Source organism: Pantherophis guttatus, chromosome 2 (assembly GCF_059756535.1).
Source record: "Pantherophis guttatus breed Tessera chromosome 2, ASM5975653v1, whole genome shotgun sequence".
In the NCBI taxonomy this organism is placed as follows: domain Eukaryota; kingdom Metazoa; phylum Chordata; class Lepidosauria; order Squamata; family Colubridae; genus Pantherophis; species Pantherophis guttatus.
The window spans coordinates 136703232-136728809 of NC_142064.1; the positions used below are offsets into that span (position 1 = coordinate 136703232).

A 25578-nucleotide genomic window follows, 5' to 3' on the forward strand; every position below is an offset into this window, starting at 1 on the left:
GCACAGCTCATCAGCACAGCAGCAAAGCATTGCTTAAGGATGTAGAATCCATTTGAGAAATCCTTTTGAAGTCAACCTTGTTAAAAATAATATTCAAACTCTGCATATCTAATCTGCATATCTAATCTAATCTGTTTTCATTGAAGATGAAACATATTGCACCATTTTTTCATTAAAATGTTGTAATTACCTTTTCAAAAACAGATAAATTACATACTTCTTGGATTCAGTCCTTAATACCAAGAATAATATCTTTTTCCAGTTTCTCAAAATAATTCTCTTAGCAACATCCCAGGTCTGGTACAACCATAAAAATAGTCAGATTCCAAACTTCTGGGACATAATGTAATATAACATTAAATATTTAAATATTAAATGTTAATCTTTAATAGTAAAAGATCTCCCTATAAATCTACTTTTGTAAGTAAAAAAGTTATTCCAAAAAATGTCAATGACGTTTCATTTTTGTTATAACACCAGCAAAGAAAAACTGACATCTATTCTTTCAGTATATATTCTGAGATGTCTAGTAAACTTGAAATGAAATATTTTAATTACTTTTAATCCTAAATCTAATAAAATAAATTTGACATTTGTAAGACCTCTAACCTTTGATGTTCTTTATATATCTGTAGATGTCATTAATATCAATTTTGAAACATTGTTTAGGATTTTTTAATATAAATATGTTTCAGGTTTAGTTTCAGACATGAGCTCCATCAAACATAAAAACACATCAATTTCTTGGAAACAGCCAAAGCATCTGATCTATTCTGAGCCACAGATATGTGTTTACCCACAAAGTTAGGAATACGTCCCTTTGAATTCTGTGAAAATTAATGAACAATTTTAGGATTTTATTATCATGTGCCTCAAATTGCTTTGGAGGACGATTTTCTGTCATATGTAAATGACTAACCCTGTGATTGATTGATATACATATATCAAAAGAATGTAAATATTATTTCCCTTTTCCAACAACCATCCCCTCATAACTCCTCCTTACCTTGACTCCGCCTCCTTAGTATAAAAGCCCCATCCCACTCTTTCACTCTAGCTCTCTCTCCTGTCATGATACCTGTTAAGAAGAAGAATAGAAACAATAAATATATTTAATAGAAAAGAAATGACTTCTATGAGTTATTGGGCTTGATCCTTGAACCTACGTAACATTTTCTCCTGAGGAAACATTAAATATTCCACTTTCACAAGCAAGCAGGTAGGAAGAAGTTAATATTTAATGGCTTCACCCAGGCATTCACAATGAAAAAATGTCAATTTAATGTCATTGTATTAATCTGTTACTTTTGCCTTTTTTTATTTATTTATTGGTTTGATTTATATGCCGCCCTTCTCCGGAGACTCAGGGCAGCTTACAATGCGTTAAGCAATTTTTTATTATGCCTAATGACAAATTTATCCACAGCAGGGCCTCAGTATTCCTAAGTAAAGGTTTCATTTTGCGTGTTATCACAAATTGTGATTTCCCCACAAAATGTTTCAGCTTACAATATTAAACTGTCACATTTTGGTAGCGCTGTATTATTTATTTATACAAGCATGCATACATACCTAATAAATATTTATGTAATATGAACATTTTTTCTAATATCAATTATTGGCTACAAACTATTATAATATACAGCTGCTGATACAGTTCTACAGAGGAATTATTGAGTCTGTCATCTGCACCTCTATAACTGTCTGGTTTGGTTCTGCAACTCAACAAGACAGACACAGATTTCAGAGGATAATTAGAACTGCAGAAAAAACAATTACTATCAACCTGCCTTCCACTGAGGACCTGTATACTGCACGAGTCAAAAAGAGGGCTGTGAAAATATTTACAGACCCCTCACATCCTGGACATAAATTGTTTCAACTCCTACCCTCAAAACAATGCTATAGAGCACTGCACACCAGAACAACTAGACACAAGAACAGTTTTTTCCTGAACGCCATCACTCTGCTAAACAAATAATTCCCTCAACACTGTCAAATATTTACTAAGTCTGCACTATTTTTAATTTTCTCATCATTCCCATCACCCATCTCCACATCACATCATTCCACATCAGGGCTGGCATATGGCACTTTGGCGAGACAATACCCCACAAAGCAAATGGTTCACTCGACATTACATAAGAAATATTTTGATTCGAAATTGGGAAAAAGTTAGTAAAAAATATTATATTAAAACACCGTGCTGGATATCACCTTTAGAAGCATTGACATACCCTAAACTCTATAATTATGCAAAAAAATTAACATATAAGGACTTGCTGAATGTACAAGGAAAATTAAAATCTAAACAGGAATTGAACTCTCAAGGGGTACAAGTGGACTGGTGGACATATCTACAGATCCAATCTAAATAAAAAAAAGACAGAAATAGGACGGGTATTAATGGTGAGTTACAAAAACTAGACAAAATTTTGATGGGCCAAGAAAAAGGCATGATTTCAAAAACTTATAAGTTGTTGATGAGAATAGAGATAGGTGATGAGATAATTAAGGATACAATGATCGCCTGGGGAAAAAACTTTGCTTATTCAATCCATTTAGAGAAATGGCAAGAGATTTGGTGGGAGAATATGAAATTAGTAGTCTCCACGGCATATAAAGAAAATATTTACAAGATTATATACAGATGGCATCTCCCCCCGATAGACTAGCTAAAATGTTCACTGGACAATCAGCAGAATGCTGGAAATGTGGGTGTGAGCGTGGCACTTATTATCATCAGTGGTGGACGTGCCCGAAAGCAGTAGAATTCTGGGGGAAAATAAAAAAATGGCTAAATGAGATTCTAAATCAAACGATTGAATGGCGACCAGAGACATGCCTGCTCAGCTCCAAACCGGAAGGTATTAAAAGAGATGTATGGTATCTTGCATTACATATTATCACAGCGGCGAGATTGGCGTATGCTCGACTTTGGAAAAATCAAAGTATCCCATCAGAGGAAGCTATTATAAAAAAGATTTTAGACTGTGCGGAAGCAGTTAAATTGACCAAAAAATTACAAGATAGAGATCAAACACAAATATGTTTATCTTGGGAAAAATTCTATAGGTGGCTAGAGAAAAGGAAAATATAACCCAAATTAGAAGAGGAACTATATGTACTGAGAAACTTATATTATACAAGTAAAGTGAGGTTGGATAGACCTAATTGTTTTATAAAGATATGTAAGATGTTCTGTCTTCTCCGGATTATAATATAGATATACAGTACCGAGTACTAGGTTATTAAGGTACTGCTTATAGGTATGCTAGTTTTGTTGGTTTTTGTTGTGTTGTCTTGTATGTTTTGTTTGTTATTTATATAATGTGTCATTCTCTTTTTGTTTTTAATAGAAAATGTAAATAAAGATTATTTTTTAAAATATATTTATATATAACTGTCTGGTTTGATTCTGCAACCCAACAAGACAGACACAGATTTCAGAGGATAATTAGAACTGCAGAAAAAACAATTACTACCAACCTGCCTTCCATTGAGGACCCGTATACTGCACGAGTCAAAAAGAGGGCTGTGAAAATATTTACAGACCCCTCAAATCCTGGACATAAATTGTTTCAACTCCTACCCTCAAAACGACACTATAGAGCACTGTACACCAGAACAACTAGACAAAAGAACAGTTTTTTCCTGAATGCCATCACTCTGCTAAACAAATAATTCCCTCAACACTGTCAAATATTTACTAAGTCTGCACTATTATTAATCTTCTCATCATTCTCATCACCCATCTCCTTCCACTTATGACGGTATGACTGTAACTTTGTTGCTTGTACCCTTACGATTTATATTGATATTCTTTCCGGATTGCTTATTTGTACCCTATGACTATCATTAAGTGTTGTCCCTTATGATTCTTGATGAACGTATCTTTTCTTTTATGTACACTGAGAGCATATGCACCAAGACAAATTCCTTGGGTATCCAATCACACTTGGCCAATAAAAAATTATATTTTATTCTATTCTAATTTGGCAAGCTGTACAGCATACTATATAATAAATAAGTAAGTAAATAAATACCAGTAAATAAACAAACAAACACATAAATGCAGACAGCACACCACCCAGTAAAAACAGAAAAGACAACACAGATCCCAATGCTGTAATTGAGGAATTCTTTTTGTGAAATTCAAGTAAGTTGAACACATATATTTTCATAAATAAATTGCAAGGAATACAAATTCCATCTTATTGTCAGATTTTCACCACTAGAGATTTCCCTCTTGATCAAAAATTCTGAGGTTTGTTAAAAACTGAAGTAGAATTTTGCCAAATTAGAAGGAACTCTGTCCCTAAATGAGACATTTAAATGAAACATGATAACTCGGTTTAACTAAGAATTGACATTTGGATTTGTAACAAGGAAGGTTATTATAATCTTACTGCTGAACCTGCTGGGTAAAAGTTGGAGGTGTCAATCATCCTTTTATAAATGTTATTAAAAGTGTTCCAAAAAACATAAAAAGGAACATAAACTAATATAGAGCAATCGAAGCAAAGAAAGAAAGAGAAAAAAGTGCACAAAGAGAACCAAAAAAATAAAAAAAAGAAGCTTCCAATTTCTTCTACAACACACAGAAGTACATTTACAGTATTAACTCTCATTTTACAGTTACAAAAATAAGTTCACTTATTATGATTGTTATGTATTATCCAGTTTTTTCTAATCATCAAAATCACAAATCATGAAGACATTTTTTTCCTGTTTCTTGCAAAACGTCTATAAGGATTTTCAGTTAGCCATGAATATAGATCATTGCTTTTCTCCAATGAAAGAAGTTAGTTTAGCCATCTCTGTAAATTCTATCATCTTCCCCAGCCACGCCTCCACTGTGGATATCATCAAGCCTTTCCACTTTTGAGAGTATAATAATCTTGCTGCAGTTATCATATATAAAAACAAAGTTCCAAGATTTTTTCCTAGTTGCCTATCCATTAGTCCCATACAGAGATGTTCCCAAGACTTTTCGTAAACTTAGGAGAATTATCAGTATATATTCAGCCTACTAGTGCTTTACAGTAAATCATTTAATAATAATAATTTTCCATTTGCAAGCACTTTTATTGGAATATTTTCATTTTATGTTTACAATAAGGGAAGGTTGTAAAAGGAAAATAGTAATGCTGGTTCCCAACAGTATAAACAAATACCATCTAGCAAAATCTGTGTAAAGGAAAACACATACTTATAATAATGTAAGAGGAAAGATGAAAAGGAAAGAGCCTTGATAGCACAGTGGTTTGGTGCACCCTGTCATTAACACAGCTGCCTGCAATTTCTGCTGGTTCGAATCTCTCCAAGGCTCAAGGTTGACTCAGCCTTCCATCCTTTCTAAGGTAGGTGAAATGAGGACCCAGTTTGTGGGGGCAATAAGCTGACTTTGTATAAAATATACAAAAGAATGAAGGCTATTGCTTAGCACATTGTAAGCCGCCCTGAGTCTCCGGAGAAGGGCGGCATATAAATCAAATTAAAAAAAAAAAAAAGACAAAATGCCCATTGTTTTATCTGTAGATTAGGCAACATATATTTAACTATACTCTAAATAAGGAGGCATCTGCCTTCACTTTAAGAAAAAAAACATCTGTCATAACATACAGTATTATTCTACTGATAATGACTGGCTAAATCTTTAAACTAAAAAGCCTATAAAAGGCAATGAAAAGGCAGCCCTAGCATGGCCTCACATCCAAAGTAATTGTAATTTTGGGTGAAAAAATATAATATCCTTAACCTCGATTGATATCTGGGTGATTTTTCTTAGAATTCCAGCTTGGGAAACAAAGAAAGAAAAAGAAGGGTTCTTATCCTTCCGGCACGTCATTTCTCTATTGTGCAAATCAGAAAATATCAGAGTAAAGTTAGCACTCCTTGCATCTATTTTCTTATTGCATAAAAACTCAATATGCCATTTCACATAGATGATTAGTCCTCTTCAGTTTGAATTCAGTCTTCAAAAGATGCTTGGCTCATTCACACTCCCATTTGCTTAGAAGTGCTTTAGGAAATAGAAGCCAAAACATTTACTGTAGATCTCATTTCATCTGATTGTTAGTCATTCTATTTCAATGTATTACTTCATATATTGCAATTTTTTTGAGGGGAAGGTTAATACAATATCATTCTCCGGATGACTGAATAGGCATCTCTCCTTATGCAGCAAATTGTTTTTGCAAAATCAACAAATAGTTCTGTTGTCGGAAATGCCTGCAAAATATACATTATTGCATTTTGGGTTTTAACCCCTGTTCACCCTGAATCTAATGGTGCCCATGTGGCACAAAAAAGAATTTCCTGTAGGAAAAAATGAAGCCAAAAAAAATTAAAATTAAAAAACTGCCTGATCGCAATTGCTACCTATAAATGAAATCCTTATAGTTGTAGACTTTGTATGAACAAGTATAATGAAACATGAGATTCGTTTTTACAAAATAATTTTATATTTTTTATATAAAAAATAGGTCTTTTTTAAAAAAAACTAAGTTATATAAATGCATTAGAAATATATATGCCCTTGAATATTGTGTTGAATAACTATATATAGAATCGTAACTAATTACTGCTAAAATAATTTACCTTTTTTCCTTTATTGTATTTTTTGGTTTTTAAAGTGTTTTTTTTTCTTTTGACAATATATGTATTTGTATCTTTGTGTGTTATTTTACTTTGTGGTTTGTCATGATTTTAAAAGTAATTTTTAAAAGCTGCCTTGCTATTGTTATTGTTAATGTCCGGGCTTTCCAACTTTCTTGTGCTCGCTTTTAAATTCTGAGGACACGTTTTTGGCAAAATTGGCCAATTCACCACAGAGGGAAGCCATACGGGGCATGCATTTATTTATTGTATTTAGTTATATCCCGCCTTGATTACTTGTAGAAATAACTGAAGGTGGCGAACACGTGTATATACTTTGTAGTTTAGTATATACTGTAATCAATTACCAAAAAAAATATGGATATATATATACACACACACAATCCCAGAGTTAAGTAGGTGAGGGGGTTTTCCGTGTGCTAGAGTGTCCCGCCTACAGGTAATAACGTGCAATAGTGCGTTTTATGGGTCCTGTCGGGGACCTCCGATTGTGCGCAGTTGTGTTTGCGCGCTCCAGACTTTTTTCGCTCGCCTCTTGCTTTTCCCTGCTCTGTTGGATGAATGGAGGCATCTGCTCGCTTGCCTTTGTGCCCACCTCCATTTCGTTTCCAAAAAGAAGAGCCTTTCTCTGAAATAAACTTGGTTCCAATTTGCTTGAGACGAAGTTCAAACAAAGGGAGGAGCTGTTGGCGGCCAATGCGATGGCTCCAGTGTCGCTGCCCGCCTTGTGCACCTTGGGGGGAAATGAGTGGTATAAGTGGGGAGAGGAGCTAAGAAAAGCCGTCGCTGCCTCCAACGACCATCTAAAGCTGCGACTTAAATCAACTGCAGGTGAGTCACACGGACCCTGGCCAGTGGGATACAGCAAATCCAGCTCGCCAGAAAGCAGGACGTTATTTATTTTACACTTTGGGGAGATGCAATCCCGTCGTAGGTGGAGAAAAGCCTCGGGTGTGGAATTTCTATTTGTGAGGATGGAGGGACAAAGTGGGTATGCACGTATCTGTGTATTACTGGGATTTCTCTGCCATTCCAGCCTATCTAACTATTTATTTATTTTATTTAGCTTCTCAAATATGTACGAGATAACAGGTATAAGTATATGAGCTCGTGAAATGAGTACAAATAAATAAGGACGGTAGGCACGCTGGTGCGCTTATGCACGCCCCATTACAACTAGCTCTCGGGTGGAAGGAGAATCCCATCAGGTGGTAACCAGTGGTGAAATCCAAATGCTTTTACTACCGGTTCTGTGGGCATGTCTTGGTGGGCGTGGCAGGGGAAGGATACTGCAAAATCTCCATTCCCATCCCACTCCAGGGGAAGAATAATGCAAGATCCCCATTCTCTCCCCACTCCAGGGGGAGGATAATGCAAAATCTCCATTCCCACCCTATTCCTGGGGGAAGGATATTGCAAAATCTCCATTCCCACCCCACTCTGGGACCAGCCAGAGATGGTATTTGCCCGTTATCTGAACTGCTCAAAATTTCCACTACCGGTTCTTCAGAACCTGCTGGATTTCACCTCGGTGGTTACGTATTTCGATCTCTGCTCTAGAAATGTAAAAGGAAAGTGGATAGTGAACGCAAACCTGGGGAGACTAAATAGAAGGACAGGACAGGCGAGAGAAGAACAAAATGTCAGCATTTGTCTCTTAGAAACCGCGCACCAAAATGTTATTTTAACGAAAGTACACAATGTTCCGAAAACTTATTCAGATCTAGCTGTTTGAGAAGCTTTGGGAAGATGTTTATTTTTAGATGCAGAGCTACAGATCTTGTTGATGATGAATTTATTGCAGGATGTATATATGTATTATTTGGGTCTGTATTGCTGCAATATTGTAAATCACTTTGGATCGGCTAGTTTGAAATGTTGCCTTTAATACATTGAATATGTTTCCACCCCCAAAAATATGAATCTTAAGGAGAGTGTATGTATGTTGGTTTGTATCAAATGTATAGGATCACCCATCATACAAGAAGTGACTCTGGGCAACATACCACAAAAAAAAGTATAAAAACAAGACAGAAAGTTGAATAAAGAGATGGATTTATCTGAAAAATATGAGTGCTGAAGAAATGTACTTGTAACAGCAGTCTTGGATTTTGGTTTTTTTATTCAAAACAATAGTTCACTGAGATTTTGATGGAACAGCTTAGTGACTACTGGTAAATACTGATTGCATCCTGTAGTGACATGGACCAAATTTAAATTATCCACACATTTCTACTAAGCTTCTTCTTTCAAAGCTGTACTGCCAGCTTTAGAAGGGGCAGAGAGGGACAGTTTTTACTAAATTTTTACACTTTAAAAAAATCATTTTTCCATGAACTGAAAATATTAATGGAAAATTAATTAGCTATCCAGGACCCTGGCTTAGAAACACTACTGTGAAAAAATCTGTGAAATTTTAATGTCATCTTTTTTTCTGGAAATCCCTCTTGGAGCGAAATATTGCTGGTGAAAAGACCATCAGCCTGAATAACATTGGGGTGAAAGTGTTGAAGGAGAATTGGGAAAGTGGTTCAAATCTATACATTTGCTGAATGTGGATAGTCTTGTACAGGTGGTCCTGAACGTACGATCACAATTGAGCCCAAAATTTATGTTGCTAAGTGAGACATTTGTTAAGTAAGTTTTGCCCCATTTTACCACCTTTCTTGCCACAGTTGTTAAGTGCATCACTGCTATTGTTAAGTTAGTAACATGGTTGTAAAGTGAATCTAGCTTCCCCATTGACTTTGCTATTGAATGACTGTTTAACACTCAGCCATTTCATCTGAACAAACTTTGGGGGGACCGGAATGAGAGGAGGACAACCCTCCTGGTTCTCTTAGATCTCGGGGCGGTTCAATACCACCAACCGTGGTGTCCTCCTGGACCAAAACTAGGAAAGAGAGGTGGGAAGAGACATTACATTACTATTCAGTAGTTCTCCTCCTTCCTAAAAAGGTGGTTTCAAATAGGAAATAGAGAACTACCGAGAAAGTTCTTTTTTGTGGAGAACCTCAAAGCTTTGTCCAGTTTTTTGTTTTTTTTTAACATCAGCATCAGGTCATTCATCAGCATGGGTTCTGGCATCCTAAGTATGCTAATGTTACACAATTGTACAGCTTGACCTCAGACAACCAGGTAATGCTGTTATCCAGTGCCTGATGACTGTCAAGGTCTGAAAGGTGAGGAACCAGCTCAGACCGAATCACACTTCCAGGTATGATTCAAGGTGCTGGTTGCCAGTTTTAAATCCCTAGGTGGATATCCAGTTGTCTAGTATCAATTTTACTAATAATATAAAATACAAATGAAAATAAATATAATGGAGAAAGGGGAAAGAGGAAGAAAGGGGGAAGAAAAGTGTTAAGTATAAAAATTTCAAAAGAAAAACAAGAAAGTCCAGTTGCCTCTTGAAAAAGCACCTTTGGGACAACCATGACCTGGATGTCTGAGAATCTCTACAGGCTGTAAGTATAAAAGCATCGATCTTAAAGGCCTTCAAAACATCCTAAGCAAACCAAAAGACCCAGCAACCCCAGAAGAAAAAACAGGAGTCATCTACAACATACAATGTAAGAACTGCAACAACCACTAAGTAGGACCAATAGGCAGAAGACTGGCAGAACGCATCCATGAACACCAACTAGCAGTCAGAAGACATGACAAAAATTCTTTCATTTCACAACCTATAGACCCGTGATGGCGAACCTATGGCACATGTGCTACAGGTGGCACACAGAGCCATATCAGTGGGCACGTGAGCTCAGCTCCGGCACACATGCCTGCGCCAGCCAACTGATTTTTGGGCCTTCCGGTCCCACCGGAAGTCAGCAAATGGGCTGTTTCCGGCCTCTGGAGCGGGGTGGGGAAAGGTGTTTATGCCCTCCCCAGGCTCCTAGAAAGCCTCTGGAGCTTGGGGAAGGCAAAAAAACGGGCCTACCGGGCCCACCGGGCCATCACGTGCCAAAAATGGAAGCGCAGGGGTATTGCGCACACATGTGCAGGGGGTGGGGCGCATAGAATTATGGGTGTGGGCACATGTGCACGCAACTCCCCTGCGTTCCCCCCACTTTTGGCACGCGATGGCAAAAAGGTTAGCCATCATTGCTATAGACAGATCTAACTATAGTTTCAATTGGGAAAATGTGACAGTCTTGGATCAGGCCAAGTCTAAAAATGCCAGGGAATTTTTAGAAACCTGACACTCTGACAAATCAGCCATCAATAGACACATAGATATTAACATCATCTATAGACTATGCAAAAGAGACAATCAACCAGCCCAAAAGAGAAAAAGACTCCAGCACCTCTCCACCAGTAATCAGCACCCAGATCAGCGTAGATTATCTCCAAGGTTAACTTCAGACCGACAGTCAAGTAAACAATATCCCAGTCAAGAATCTGCCAAAAAGCCATCAGTAAACAACCCAACCAAAGAATCTCTCAGATGGCCCCACACACACAGACAAACAAGTCACCAGAATATAAACTGACTGCAAGCAGCACTCTTCACTAGCACTGATGATGTTACCTAGTTAGGGTCGTGAAACGCCTGCAAGAAAACAAGCAAGCTCAGAGAAGATCCCTCAAAAGCATCGACCCCCAACTTTTTTCAGTGCAGCAAAGTACAACATAAAATTAGAGCCTCAGTTATTTGCTTAAGAAATACTAACAACAGACTCTATTAATCAGTAAAACCCAACGTCAAGAGTTCACTTTTTCTATATTGAGCACAAAGTCCAGAAGCTGTTTCCAAGTAGGAACAATGTTGAATATGTTCTTTCCTCAATTAAAGCAGTCAATTGTGACTATCCAGATATTTAGACGGCCATCTTTCCCTGTTTTTATTTTATCATTTCATCAGAAAAAATCAGCTCCTTCCAGATCCTGTCTGTACAAGATAGTCTTAGGATCCGGCAGATATCCAGTGTGTCCCTTTACTCCTGGATTTCAGGAGAGGCATTAAGACCTGGGTGTGCCATCTAATGCAGGAAGAAGGTCTGTTTTGAGTGAAGGTTAGAATTCAGCAGGCACATTATTTTGTACATTTGTTATTTTCATACCAATTTTGTTTATATTATGAAGTAGTTTATGAGTTTATTTTTGAAGGGGATTGCTTTTTATTTTATGCTAATCTTGACTATTAAGTCACCTAGAGCCTTCAGGCATAGGCGGCATATAAATTAACAAAAAAATAATATGGTGGTGATTGTGAAGAGGAAAGTGGAAAAAAGCTTTTACATCAAAGGAGAGAAATATTAAATTAACCCCATGGACATTTCCAGCAGGGTAGCTGAATTTCTAAGATAAATGAGCGCCCTCTCTAATGAAGTTTCTTTGGAAGACTGCCTCTGATCCTTCAAACGCTGTCCAATAAGTAGAGAAATGTGGGATAAAATACCAGTACTCATAATTTCAGTTGTCTTCCCAACAAATCAAATGATCAAAGTCTGCTCGAAATGTTTTCTGTCTCTTGTGCTTCTCTCTTATCCAGATGAAGTTAGGATGGAAATCAGATTTTTCAATCCTTGTATATTTCTCTTTTTTAATTCAAAACTTCAAATTCAATACAAAAAAGCAAAGAAAGGGGAGATTAAGGAGTCCAAGCAACAGTAACATTAAAAAAAAGCTTTAAGAATAAAGGAACTTCTGACTTTCTTCTATATAGATAGAAACCAGGGTGGCTTTGATTTAAATCGAGTCGATTTAAATCACTAGTAAAAAGACTTGATTTAAATCAACTCGATTTAAATCATAATTTTTAAAGAGCAACTGTCATCTCTGCTACTCCTTTGACCCTTTGTTGACTCGATAGTCCCAGTGTTGCAGAATATACAGCCTCGTGCTACATAACTAAGCTCCATTTCAGGCTGAATAAACTAAATAATTTATGTATCTTAAATAGAAAACTATCTTACGATAGATTTTTACCCCAAAAGTTTTTTATTAAAATAAATTCAATAAAAATCAAAAAAATCTGATTTAAATAAAAAAAATCCATTTTTTTTATTTTTTAAAAAAAAATCATTGATTTTTATCCACCTTGATAGAAACTATAAATTAATGTCCCTTTGATCTACGGTAGAATGAACTACAACAAACATTACTTCTATCATCATCAACATATCTAACCAACAAAACCCAAAGTTAAAACCTTATTTTCAGTTTCAATCAAAAAATCCAAGAGTAGTTTTGAATGGAAACAAAACTAGAAAGTGTTATTTCTTTAATCAGTCAATTTTGCCATGTCTGCTAACATCCTTGCATATTTCTTAATAAATTATATTTGAATTAAATATTACATTTAATTCAAATATAATGAATATCTCAGCATTTAGTCGTAGTTGAGCTAATCACAAAATCTCTTTCCAAGACAATTGTATTATGAACTTTTTTTAGGACAATGCACAGCTAAATTATTTCTCAGTATTTGTTTAACAAACCTAACACTTCCTGCTAAATTCAAATCCCCAAAATTGTTTAATCTAATCCTTGATCCAGAGAACAGAGGGCAGGGCAGGGATTCCTGACTTTCTGCCTGTTCCCCTGAAATTAAGCCGTAGTGCAAATGTACTCTGACACAAACATATTTTTTTATTCCCTTTTGCCATCTTGTTGCTTCCAGCCCTGTCTGCAAGAATGAGAAGGTCTTAAGTTGCCCAGAGCTATCTTGTGTTAAGTTGTATTTTCCCCTTTATTCAAGGGCAGTCTCAACGTGCATAAAATCCACTCAGCATTTCCTTGAAGGGTGATGCTAGGAATTGATCCAGGAGATGGAAAATAGCATAGCAAAACAGAGGAGGAGGTAAATTTTGTGTTGGTAAAATTTTGTGCTGACTTAAGGACTTAATGGCTGTAAGGTTTTGCGCATGCGCAGAGGGTCTGTACGTGCCCACTCGCTTTGCTCGTGCGTGCGGCACATGCACTTCTGAACCAATAAGGAAGGTAAGTAGATTTCACCCCTGGCTTGGATTCAGGTAGTCCTCAATTTGCAATTATTCATTTAGTGTTACAGTGGCACTAAAAAAAAGGTTAGTTCATCAATGGGAAAAGGTCTTTAATCTTCCCACCAGAAAGCGCAACTAACCAATGATTTCCAAAGGGAAATTCTGTGCCCTCCCAAGCTTGCAAGATACATCTCTCCCAGTGGTGGGATTCAAGTAATTTAACAATCAGTTCTCTGCCCTAATGATTTCTTCCAACAACCAATTTGCCAAACTTCAGAAAGTTAACAACCGGTTCTCCCGAAGTGGTGCGAACCGGCTGAATCCCACCACTGATCTCTCCCTATTCATTCATAATGTTTGCTTCTTCCTGGTAGGTTTCAGCTATGTGGCTCTACCTAGCCGTCCTGGTGGGACTTTACTTCCTTCGTCGATGGTACCGAGAGAGACAGACAGTGGAGAAACTGACAGATAAATATGTCTTCATTACCGGCTGTGATTCTGGCTTTGGGAACCAGCTAGCCAGGCAGTTGGACTCTCGGGGTCTGCGGGTGTTGGCCGCTTGTCTCACAGAGAAGGGAGCACAGCAACTGGAGAGACTCACATCGGACCGGTTGAAAACCACCCTGCTGGATGTCACCAGCACTGAGAGTGTTGCAGCAGCAACTGAATGGGTGAAAACATGTGTAGGGAACAAAGGTAACCAACTCCTTCTATTTATATCGGTGCTCTGGCCATACTTACTGTATGTATGTAGATGGAAGGACTTGGGTACAGGTAGTCCTCAATCTACAATTGTTCAAAGTTACAATGGCACTGAAAAAGCAACTTACAATTGGTCCTTGCACTTATGACCATTGCCGCATACCCACAGTAACATGAGACAAAATCTGGGTACCTGACAACTGGAGTCTATTTATGACTGTTGCAGTGTCTCAGAGTCACACGATTGTCATTTGTGACAAGCTTCCAACAAGCAAAAGACAATGGAGGAAGTTGGATTCGCTCAACGACTACGTGATTCACTTGACTGCATAAAAGATTATAAAATCAGGCATGACTTGCTTAACAACCACCTTGCTTAGCAATGGAAAATGTGGTCGTACATCGAGGACTGCCTACACTTAATTTCAAATATTAGCTGCTAGGATAAAGTGTTTTATGTCTTTGGCAGCGAGTAAATTTTCCATGAGTATCCAGCATTGTCACAATTAAAATAACAAACAAAGGGAGCTAAAGGGAAGACGGACTCTTCCCTTATTTAATTTTCCTTGAAAAGCAGCTGTTGGGAAATTCTACCTTAATCTAAACAGTTTTGGAGAACGGAAGTAAGCCATTTATCTCACCCGTGCAATATTTTCATCCTCCATAATTCTCCAAAGATGTTTTAGCCAGTGGAGGGTCAACACATACTGTGCTGCTCCACTCACTCACACTCACACGTTAGTGGGGTTTATGGAGGGATTTGTCTTCCCCCAGCAGTTCTCTTCACCCAGCTTTAAAATTGTCCCAACTGAAGCCAGCTACAAACAATCCCAGATTAATTCCCCAGACAATGGCCAATTAGTCCATAATACAAACAGCAAGCTGTTCAAACAGTGAGTCCAATAAATGAACATAAACCCCCCCCCCCCCAGGCAAAACTTGAAGTACATCCACATTAGCTCACGGGTTATAGTAATTCAGAGTCTCAGGAAACACAAACGAGCACACAGCCATGATGCAACATGTAACCTTTGTCATTCCTCTGATGTTGTCACGGCATAAGTGTCATCACTTCCCTCCCTTTTTGTTTTGGGGAAATGGGCCATTTTGGTTGTGACAACGAATATTTCATACAACCCTTAAAGCAGTGGTAATAGCAAAGCAATAGCACTTAGACTTATATACCACTTCACAGTGCTTTACAGCGCTCTCTAAGCAGTTTATAGAATCAGCCGATTGCCCCAAACAATCTGGGTCCTCATTTTACTGACCTCGGAAGAATGGAAGACTGAGTCAACCTTGAGCTTGGTGAAATTTGATCTGCCAAACTGCTGGCAGCTGGTGATCAGCAGAAGTAGCCTGCAGTACTGCACTCTAACCACTGCACCACCGCGGCTCTTATCTAATGCTCCAGTTCTGAACATAAGTGGGGATTTAGAATGACAGGGACATCATGACCATGTATTCTTTCTCCTTACTCAGGGCTCTGGGGCTTGGTAAACAATGCAGGTAAAGGTGCACCCATAGCTCACAATGAATGGCTGACAAAGGAGGACTTTGCCGAAGTGCTGGATGTCAACTTGCTTGGGCTGATTGACGTGACGTTGCAGATGTTGCCCCTGGTGAGGAGAGCCAGAGGGAGAGTGGTCAATGTAAGCAGTGTGATGGGAAGATTAGCATGCTTTGGAGGAGGGTATTGCCTATCCAAGTATGGTGTGGAAGCCTTCTCAGATGTTTTGAGGTAAGCTTTAACTTTCTCTTTTGATTAGTTGAAGTGCATGGATCTCTTTTCAGCTCCATTTGAAAGACGACGTCAGGGTTCCAAGTAACACCCCCAACGAAAGAAAACTCCAAGGCTTGGATTTCCTCAAAGTTACTTTTTATTAGAGAAGTCATATTGGCACATCTGGGAAAACCCAAATCTGAAAGTTTCCAGGTTTTCCCACCCAAGTGAAAGTTCAAGTCCCTGCCCAGCACCCTCATGTCCATCACATGGTCCAATCATTCACCGTCCAAACTGAAGACACCTCCCAGTCATCTGACTCCAGGTGCCAGGGCAATGCATCCTTGACTCTCTGAGAAAGGAATGTTATTTTGACTACATATTATCTACACTCTATGCAATCCCCCCTCCCATTTTTCCACAGAAAAAGATGTGACAGGCCTGAAGGCCCAAACATAAAAGACGGCTTCCAGGTCTGACAGAAGTAGATGCACAGATTCTGATAGTCTGAGCTACAATGATTTCTGTAAAATATGGTTGTGTCTGTTAAGGATTGCCTCAAAGATCTGAACATGTACTTACTTTGCTTTAGATAAAAGTGGTGCTGGAGGAACAATCTTTTGGTAGGCGGGCAATATCCAAGTTGCAATAGCAATAGCACTTAGACTTATACACCACTTCATAGGGCTTTACAGCCCTCTCTAAGTGGTTTACAATAGTAAATAAGAACAATTTAAAAATAAATGGAGGAATAGGGGAAATAGGAATGAACAAGTTGTCTAGGCATAGCTGACCCCTCAACATTGGAATAGTGTGCTGTCCAAATAGTAGTAAATGGGACCAGTAGAAAAATTAGATGTGTTTTTACTTTATTTATTTTAAAGCTAATTAAAATGAAATGTGGAAGTAAAGACTATTTGGGCATGCCTTTAGCATTTTTGCCTGTTATATCAAAATTATAATTTAGCACTTGATTTGGGGAACTTCCTGGGACCACAGTTAAGAGTTTCATAGGGCCTTACCTTCTGCACTTTTGCCCTAAACCTTGCTTTGCATGCTGTGGTTTGTTGAATAAGTTATAATTTAACATGCTAAAATCATAAAATATTTATTTTAAACAGAAATAGCTTGGTTCATGGAACATGCTGAGCCAAAAAACAAAATAAGCTATATTATCTGATCAATTAAATGCAAGGAGATAATTTGAGTTTTAAGTCTAGATGCTACCGCATAGTGGTCATTCTGATTTGTACAATCTGGAGCTATTAGCCCTATTCTTGGAGGTCTTTCTATTTTGGTTGTGCTGGTTGAAAACCAAAATAAATTATAACAAGCTTTAAATGAGGTTCTAGGGATCAAGACCTCCAGGAGGAAAGGAAATACACTTATACAGAGACCATTCTGTTGTGGAAAAGGTTAAACTGAGTACAGGTACCCAATGTACGATCACAATTGAGCCCCAAATTTATGTTGCTAAGTGAGAAATTTGTTAAGTGAATTTTGGCCCATTTTACGACATTTCTTGCCACATTGTTAAGTGAATCACTGCAGTTGTTAAATTAGTAACACAGTTGTTAAGTGAATCTGATTCCTCATTGACTGCTTGTCAGAAAGTTGTAAAAGGGGATCACACGGCCCTGGGACACTGCAACCATCATAAATACGAGCCAATTGCCAAGCATTTGAATTTTAATCACGTGACCATGGGGATGCTACAATGGTCATAAGTGTGTAAAATGGTAATAAGTCACTTTTTTCAGTGCCATTGTACTGTTGTAAGTCGAGGACTACCTGTATTACTCTATTGCATTGATGTCATTTTTCATTGTATTCTTATTTATGTTGTGCTTGTGGTATCTTGCCCAAAATCTAACAACTGAGGCAGGTTACATATATTGTTACATTAATCAATAAAAGCATTTCATCTTGACAATTGTTGCCAATAGAAACACTAACAGAGCATCCTGCAAATGCTTTCTGATAGAGGCCCTGTTTTTCATTTCCTCAACCAGCTTTGGAGAGGCTCTGAATATGAAATTCCCTGATGTGACAAGACATTTAATATTAAAATATGCTGACAGCGTTGGCTCCCTCAGCTAAGAAATGGAGATAGGCACTGCCCCCTAGATTCTATTACTGAACAAGGGAAACCTTTACCTTCACCTCTTATTTATAGCCTGTTTAATCAGTTAAATTAAAAGACAGAACGATAAGTTCTGCTTCCCCATGAAATGTTGGTTTCATATTATTTATTTATTTATTTGATTTTTATCCCACCTTTATTATTGTTTATAAACAACCCAAGGCAGTAATCATACCTAATACCCTCCCTCCTTCTATTTTCTCCACAACAATAACCCTGTGACGTGGGACAGACTGAGAAAAACTGACTGGCCCAAAGCCACCCAGATAGTTTTTCATGTCTAAGGCAGGACTAGAACTCACTTAAGCCAGCACCTTAATCACTAGACCAAAATGGCTCTCTTTCTGAAAAGAGGAGCCTTAATGCCTCTACAACTACTCTACAACAATTTTTCATGAAAAAATGGTAATGTCTTTGTCCCATATTTATAAAATGCTGACAGCTTTGATTAAATTCAAGATATTTTTGTTTGTTGCCTTTGAGAAAGGAAGCTGTTTATCAGCTTCAAAATTAATCAATTTCTTCGTTGCCCACTTCCTATTTAAGGTGGCTTTTAAAGTGGTCACATCTTTTTTCTAGTTTACACAGAAGTCTGAAAGATGGCAGGCTTGCTTTAATGAGTAACAGAGAGGGCTGGCCTTGAGGTTCTTACCATTTTTGTAGTGTTATGAACGCCTAAATAATAGGAAAATAGCAGTGGAGCTCATTGGTTACTGGAGGAATTGTTTGTTTGCTTATTTATTACATTTATATTTTATGAAATTTACAGTATGTATTGCCCATCTCGCTGTCAAGCAGTTCTGGGCAGCTTACAACTTCAATGGAATGAATCATTTTCTGGTAGGGTTGAATTTGAAGAGAAAAATGTTCAATTAGATTCCCATTTTTTGTCTTCATTTTATCTCAATGAATCAATGTCCAATCAGAACATCAATAGATCTTCTTTTTTCACCTCTGCCAGCTAACATTTGTCCCTTCCTGCTATACTCTGAAAGCTGGAAAACCCAATTCCTTCTCATTTCCTCCCTCCCAATTGGTAGGAAAGCTGCAGCATTAATCTCATACCCAGAAAGGACACCCACTGCCAAATTGTATGTTAGCTGGCAAAGGATTCCTAAAGAATGCAGATGCCCTTAGCAGATAAAAATGATAGAGGCTTTCTGTCCTTCTATCTATATAGTGAATATAGAAGATGGCCTTGAAGAATAGAGGAAAGGTCTATTAACCTGGCAACAATCGGATAAATGAGCCCAGACCAAAAAACAAACACCGTGTAGATCCAAAGCTACTTTTACTAAAACAGCTGTAGTAACAGAATCTTGCAAGCCTGAATGTGGTTCCCTTCCTCCCTTCTTATTTATCTTCATGTGAATTGGGGTACGAGTTGCTCTCTGAGGTGTTTTGTAAACTCCTTTCTTGGTCTGGCTCAAGCATCGTTTATCTGATCATTGGCTTAGTAACAGGTCTTCCCTCTGTCTTTCAGAGCCATCCTCTGGGCTCACTACAGTTCATGAATTGCAACAATAGTTTTGCAGTGGCCAGGACAGCCTGCTGTTTTTATCTCTGCCTACTCAGAGTGATAAACTTGGCCCCAGACCCCACCCCTCCTCTACCAGCTCTGAGGAGGCACTCAGAGAGCCTCTCCTCAATATTGAACCCCTGCCACACACACCATAGGCTCATTCCCTCCTTTCCTTCTCTGGCATTGGGTTTCTGCAAATGCTGCATTCCCTTCCTACCTCTTGGAGGAGTCGCGGTGGGGGGGGGGCTTCACTTTAATAAGAATTAATATTGGGATGAACAGTAGTCATAAGGAAGACTCTGCTAGCATTCATCATTCCTCTAAGGAACAAATCCACAGAGGCACTGGAGAGGTATACCTAACCACTTTTTTCAAAAGCAGCAGATGACCAATGGAATTCTTCCAGATTTTTTTCAATATGAAAAATGCCGGCTGTATTTTGTCACATGATCATTCCAAGAAGCATCAGTGAATGAAAGGAGAAACTGCAAAGAGATTGGTGTTACTATAAAGCTGAATGCCATTCCTTAATTGTTCCGTATATTTTAAAAAAGGACATGCATTTGCTGTCCAGTCTGGGAAAAGTTACTTTTGGACTCTTTTTTTTTTCATCCTCACATCTGCCAGACACAAAAAATCCTTTATAGCCTTGGACAGTAGAGTGAAATAAATAAGTAAACAGATATCTTACTCTATCAAACAAATGTATGTTTATACATATGGACACAAAACTGATACCAACATGACATATTTTAACTAAAGAGAAAAATAAAAAATCTATAGAAATGTTTATCTTAAATTAAGCAACTTCCCAAAGTTTACCAATTTGTTTGAAAGTGCTTTTCCTTTCCCCCTTATTGAAAAAAAATATAGAAATTGAGCAAGAAAAGATAATTGTGTTGCAGATTTATTCTATGTTCTGTAATGAGTCTTTGACTATTTCCTCATATGCAAAAAGTCTACACTTGGAATTTAGCATTCAAAATAGATTTTTGCAGATTTGTATATTCTTCATTCTGCATCTCCTTATTCTTCCTTTTTATTCTATTCAGGCGTGAACTTTCTCCATTTGGAATGAAGGTCAGCATGGTTGAACCTGGTGCTTTCAGTACAGGCATTCTCCAATTTTCATTAGAGAGCTTCCAGACTTCGTGGAACAAAGCACCCTCTGAAACTAAAGAAGTCTATGGACAACTATACTTTGATAACTGTGAGTTGAAATTTGGGCAACTGGGCTCTAGATTGCATATATATTTGGTTGTGGGTGGATGTACCAAAAATGCAGAACCCACAACAGTTCAAAAAACCATGGAGGACTTGAAAAATATATATTCCATAAAACTAGTTAAGAAGCTCATTATCTGTCTGAAATGAGAAAACAAGATAGTAATGTGAAACTTGACTCCACACTGCTAATTATAAGCATTGACTTATAATATAAATCAGGTCCAAGAGATGACAGGGCAAAATCTGAATTCCATCCTTTAATTGCTTACACCTAATGGACAGAATCTTGCCAATTTAATGCTATAAACTTCTAACTCAGGGGTCCCAAACCCCCAGCCTTCAGCCCATTCGGAAGTGGGCCATGTGAGCAGCAGGCAAGTGCATGCATACATGCAGCTCCACTTACGTGAGCAGAGAACCACCACCACCCTAAATGGGCCACCATGGCCCGTTCAGAATCAGGCTGCATTAGTGGAGGGCAAGTATGCACGTGCACAAGCTCCATTTGCCCAAGTGTGCGAGCAGCGGGCACTTGTGCACAAGGCTCCATTTGTGCAAATGGAGATGTATCTGCCGCTCACACAGAACCATCCCCCCACCCATTGGGCTACCAAACTGGAAAGGTTGGGGACCGCTGTTATAATCTACTACCGTGTTTCTCCAAAAATACAACCTACTCCGAAAGTAAGTCCTACCTTGATTTTACACATACACCCAATATAAGACCTACCCCCCCCCCCTTCAAATAAGCCCTGATTAACACCCTACCCACTCCGGGATGCATGGGCTGGGGCAAGGCGCATGGGTAAAAATTAAGCTAGGGTGAGGATGGGGGGTAGAGCTACCCTACTTACCAGGCCTCAAACACCCTGACACCTGCCTTGCCAGCCCACTTTTTTTGTGGCCACTTGTGCGCGCCGTCCCCAATTGCCGTTTCATTGTCAGAGGCCTTCAGGAAAGGCCTCTGCAGCCAAGATATGGGCTCCGGATTGACATGTGCCTTGCACCCAGCCTCTGTTTCTCCTTCAGAGGCGAAATGGAGGCCAGGGGCAACATGTGCATCAATCTGGACCTTGTTTCTTGGCTGCAGAGGCCTTTTCAGAAGGCCTCTGATGGCAAAACAAGGCCGGGGGTACCACGCACGTCAATCTGGAGCCCGTTTCTTGGCTGCAAAGGCCTTTCCTGAAGGCCTCTGACAGCGAAACAGAGGATGGGGGCAACTCACGCAATCGGTGACAAGTAGCCGCAGAAGTGGGCCGGCAGTGGGCTGCTGCTAGGTGGGGTTGTCGGTGCCGCCACTGCAAGGTGAATCAGTGCAAGACACTGCCACTGAAAATAAGACCTAGTGCCTTTTTTGGTGGCAAAAAAATTTATAAAGCCGGGTCTTATTTTCGGGAAAACATGGTAGCTGTATAGTGAGAGAATCTACGGATGGCTATCTGAACACCTTCTCCCCCATCTCCACATCCAGCTCAAGATGCAGTTTCTTAATCTGGCCTGTCCCCAGGAAAGGTCTGTGTTGCCAAAACTTTCCCCCACTACTCTTCCAAATGCACATTCCATCACAACATGTGTGACAGTGATTTATCGTGGTCTTTTACAACCCAACGTTGTCCCCATCTGTTCAGCCAGAACTCTTTTCTTGAGTAACTGCGGGGGAAAAAATGGCACCAGGTCAGGGAATGCTTGGTCAGAGGCTGGCTCTCAAGGAGCAATTGGTTTCTTGAATTATCAAATGGTTCAAGTGGCTAGTAAGTCATTGTAGAATTTACTCTGTCTTTTTTTTTTTCTTCATACAGTTTTGAAGTCCTTTAAAATCCTCATGGAAAGCAGCAACAAGAACCTCTTCTTGGTCACTGATTGCATAGAACATGCCCTGACCTCCCGCTACCCTCGTGCTCGCTACAGTGGTGGCTTGGATGCCAAACTCTTCTACCTTCCAGTGTCTTACTTGCCCAGCTGGGTAGCAGACTTCATAGTGACCTACTATTGGCCAAAACCAGCACAAGCAGTGTCAGGATGAACCTCCAAACCATAGTTTCCTGTTAAGGGTTTAATATCCTAATACAAGTGGTCCTCGATTTGCAACAGTTCATTTAGTGACTGTTTGAAGTTACAGTGGCACTGAAAAATAGTGACTTATGGCCATTTTTCCCACTTAACAGCATCCCCACGGTCACATGATCAAAATTCATACGCTTGGCAACTGGCTCATATTTACGATGGTTGCAGCGTGATTCCCTTTTGCAACCTTCTGACAAAGTCAATGGGAAAGCCAGATTCCCTTAACAATCGGCGTTACTAATTTAACAATTGCAGTGATTCACTTAATAACTGTGGCAGGAAAGGTCGTAAAATGGGGCAAAATTCACTTATCAACTGTCTCGCATAGCAATGGGAATAGAATAGAATAGAGCTGGAAGGGACCTTGGAAGTCCTCTAGTCCAGCCCCCTGCTCTACCATTTCAATGTTGGACTCAATTGAGGTCATAAGTTGAGGACTACCTGTATAATGCAGAATAATCAATATCTAGAAAAAGAGCCAATAATATTTCATCAGCTCTGAACTGTTGGGTCATACATCTTAAGCCTTGCAACACTAATTGACTTGAGTGGGTCTTGTAGAAATAATAACAAGGTACACTTTGTGCAGCTCTTTGACCTGGCCTAGAAAGGCTTATGAATTCTACAGAATCCTAGCAACAATTTCTAGAAAAGCAATAAACCACCGCACATTTCCGATGACATTTTTGATCAGTGCTTTTGTTTGTAAAAAATGAATTTAAAGAAAGCTTGGAAAAATAATTTTCTGGAGCAAATTTATATTTGAAATGATAAACCTGAATTGTGCTTTGCATAATATGTTTTAATCCTACCTAGTAGGAATGGCAGCGGAACATCCGTACTGTATGGGTAGACCCACGATCCCCTTCCCGATTCCAAACATGGGGTGTGTGCAGAGACAAAAAAAAGTGTACCGTGTTTCAGGCGGCGGATCTGGCCAGGAGGAAAGAGAAGTTGAGTCTGCTGAGAAGGAGGACAGGGGCGCGCGGCTCTGCAATATGCAGAAAAACACTTTTAGGCGTCAGTGCTACAATCTCCTCCCCGAATCCAAAGCACTTCCCAGTTCCCCACTGCACATTGCAGGGAAACTGGCCGCCACCTGAAGCGCGACTCTTGAGGTTTGCATTTTGGAATCCGGGCAGCGATGGCTGGAAAGGAGGAATGTTTCCCTTTAGGGGCTCCCATTCAGCTCGGCTTGGCTCTTGGGTGCAGAGAGGGTTAGGCAGCGGTGGCGGCGGCTCCTCACATTGCTGGGGAGTGAAGTCAGCGCGGCCAGAGGGGTGACCAGCCGCAAATCGTGGCACCCGCCTTGTTCCCCAAAGCTGCTGGGCAGATTCCCCCCCCCAAACACACACTGTCCCGAAGAGGGAGGGTTGTTCCTCAGGCTGTCCCTCCCCCCAGAGCATGCTAGGGGTCTCTGGGGGAAAGCGAGTAGTCCCTGCACCTCTCGCTTGCAGGAGGAAGAGGAGGGCGGCGCCACCTTAAATGCTGGTAGGCAGAGATAAAAAGTTTTTTCCTTGTTTTCCTCCCCCAAAATTAAGGTGCGTCTTATACTCCGGTGCGTCTTATACACCGAAAAATACGGTAAATATTTTAGGTACAGATTAGGCAAAACAAAGCATGAGTGATGATGGATTTATTTCAAGTCTGTTGTTGAGCTCATATTGGTACAGATACATCCAGGAATGCACCAGGCCTCACCGAGAGAAAGCACAGCAAATAAAAACATTCCGTAACATATACCAGGAAAAAAAAAAAATTCCCAGAAGGCTGGTCAGTTTAATCAGACATGAGAGAGACAGAGAATGGAGGTAAAAGACATGTGCAAATTACAAAAGTCAAACCTGCCAATTGCACAGTTCTGAAGCTAACCCCATTGCTTCAAGACCTTTGGAGAGTTGCTTTTTTAATGCCACCGTGGCAGTGTGACTTAAATCACCTGTTCCAGGGCTTCAATAGGTCAATTTGACGCAGATGTGAAAACCTCCTCGGTGCCTGCATTCATACAGTGTGGTGTAAAGCCAAATGCTAGTTAAGAGCCGCAGTACCCTGTGATTTGCATGAAGCCCTCAGTTGAATGTTGAAGTAGTAATGAAACAAAAGACAGCTTTACAGGAGCTGGCATTGCAATGCACAGGTAGTTCTTGATTTATGGCCAATTGCTTAGTAACTCTTTGAATTTACGATGGCAGGATTTTATAAACAATTTTACTGGCCTGGGATCATATGATCATCTTTATAACTTTTCCAGCAAGCTTCCAACAAGCAAAGTCAAAGGGGCAAACCAGGTTCATTTACAACCACATAATTCACTAAAAACCACATGGTTGACAAAAAAAGGTTGTAAAACGGGGTGCAACTCACTTAACTGCCTCATTTAGCAATGCAAATGTTGTGCTCAGTTGTGGTCATAAGTAGAGGATTACCTGTAAAAATCACACCAATCAGAGGTGTGTTTAGAAACAAAACAGTCTCCCCACCACCACCCAACTCTTTGTTTAAGGTAGTCTTAATGTAGAAATGAGTCCTTCCTACCCCAGTCACCTCTAGAGAAACCTTTTTTTTTTAACTTTAAAAAGAATGAATATCTCTTGGCACTCATTAATAGGTGAGCTGAGCCTCTTTGCTG

At 39.2% G+C, this 25578-nt stretch overlaps 1 protein-coding gene across 2 annotated transcripts; it reads left to right on the forward strand.

The window, feature by feature from the left end:
- The first annotated feature begins 7097 nt into the window (after positions 1 to 7097).
- On the forward strand, positions 7098 to 23730 carry LOC117662719 (17-beta-hydroxysteroid dehydrogenase type 6-like). 2 transcript variants are annotated; one of them, XM_034412267.3, is made up of 5 exons: positions 7098 to 7452; positions 13943 to 14264; positions 15753 to 16011; positions 20711 to 20868; positions 22685 to 23730. In XM_034412267.3, exons 2-5 carry the CDS (start codon positions 13952 to 13954, stop codon positions 22906 to 22908), a joined length of 954 nt encoding a protein of 317 aa, XP_034268158.2. In that variant the 5' UTR covers positions 7098 to 7452; positions 13943 to 13951; the 3' UTR covers positions 22909 to 23730. The 2 variants fall into 2 exon arrangements, with proteins under 2 accessions (XP_034268158.2, XP_087742961.1); XM_087886835.1 differs by lacking the exon at positions 7098 to 7452 and adding an exon at positions 13406 to 13426.
- Positions 23731 to 25578: the final 1848 nt, after the last annotated feature.

What these genes read in the sequence shown, in the direction of transcription:
- LOC117662719 (XM_034412267.3), top strand. Translation starts at nt 13,952, where the DNA reads ATGTGGCTCTACCTAGCCGTCCTGGTGGGACTTTACTTCCTTCGTCGA. An exon ending in AACATGTGTAGGGAACAAAG is followed by an intron (nt 14,265 to 15,752) that starts GTAACCAACTCC and finishes CTCCTTACTCAG; the next exon opens with GGCTCTGGGGCTTGGTAAAC. An exon ending in ACAACTATACTTTGATAACT is followed by an intron (nt 20,869 to 22,684) that starts GTGAGTTGAAAT and finishes TTCTTCATACAG; the next exon opens with TTTTGAAGTCCTTTAAAATC.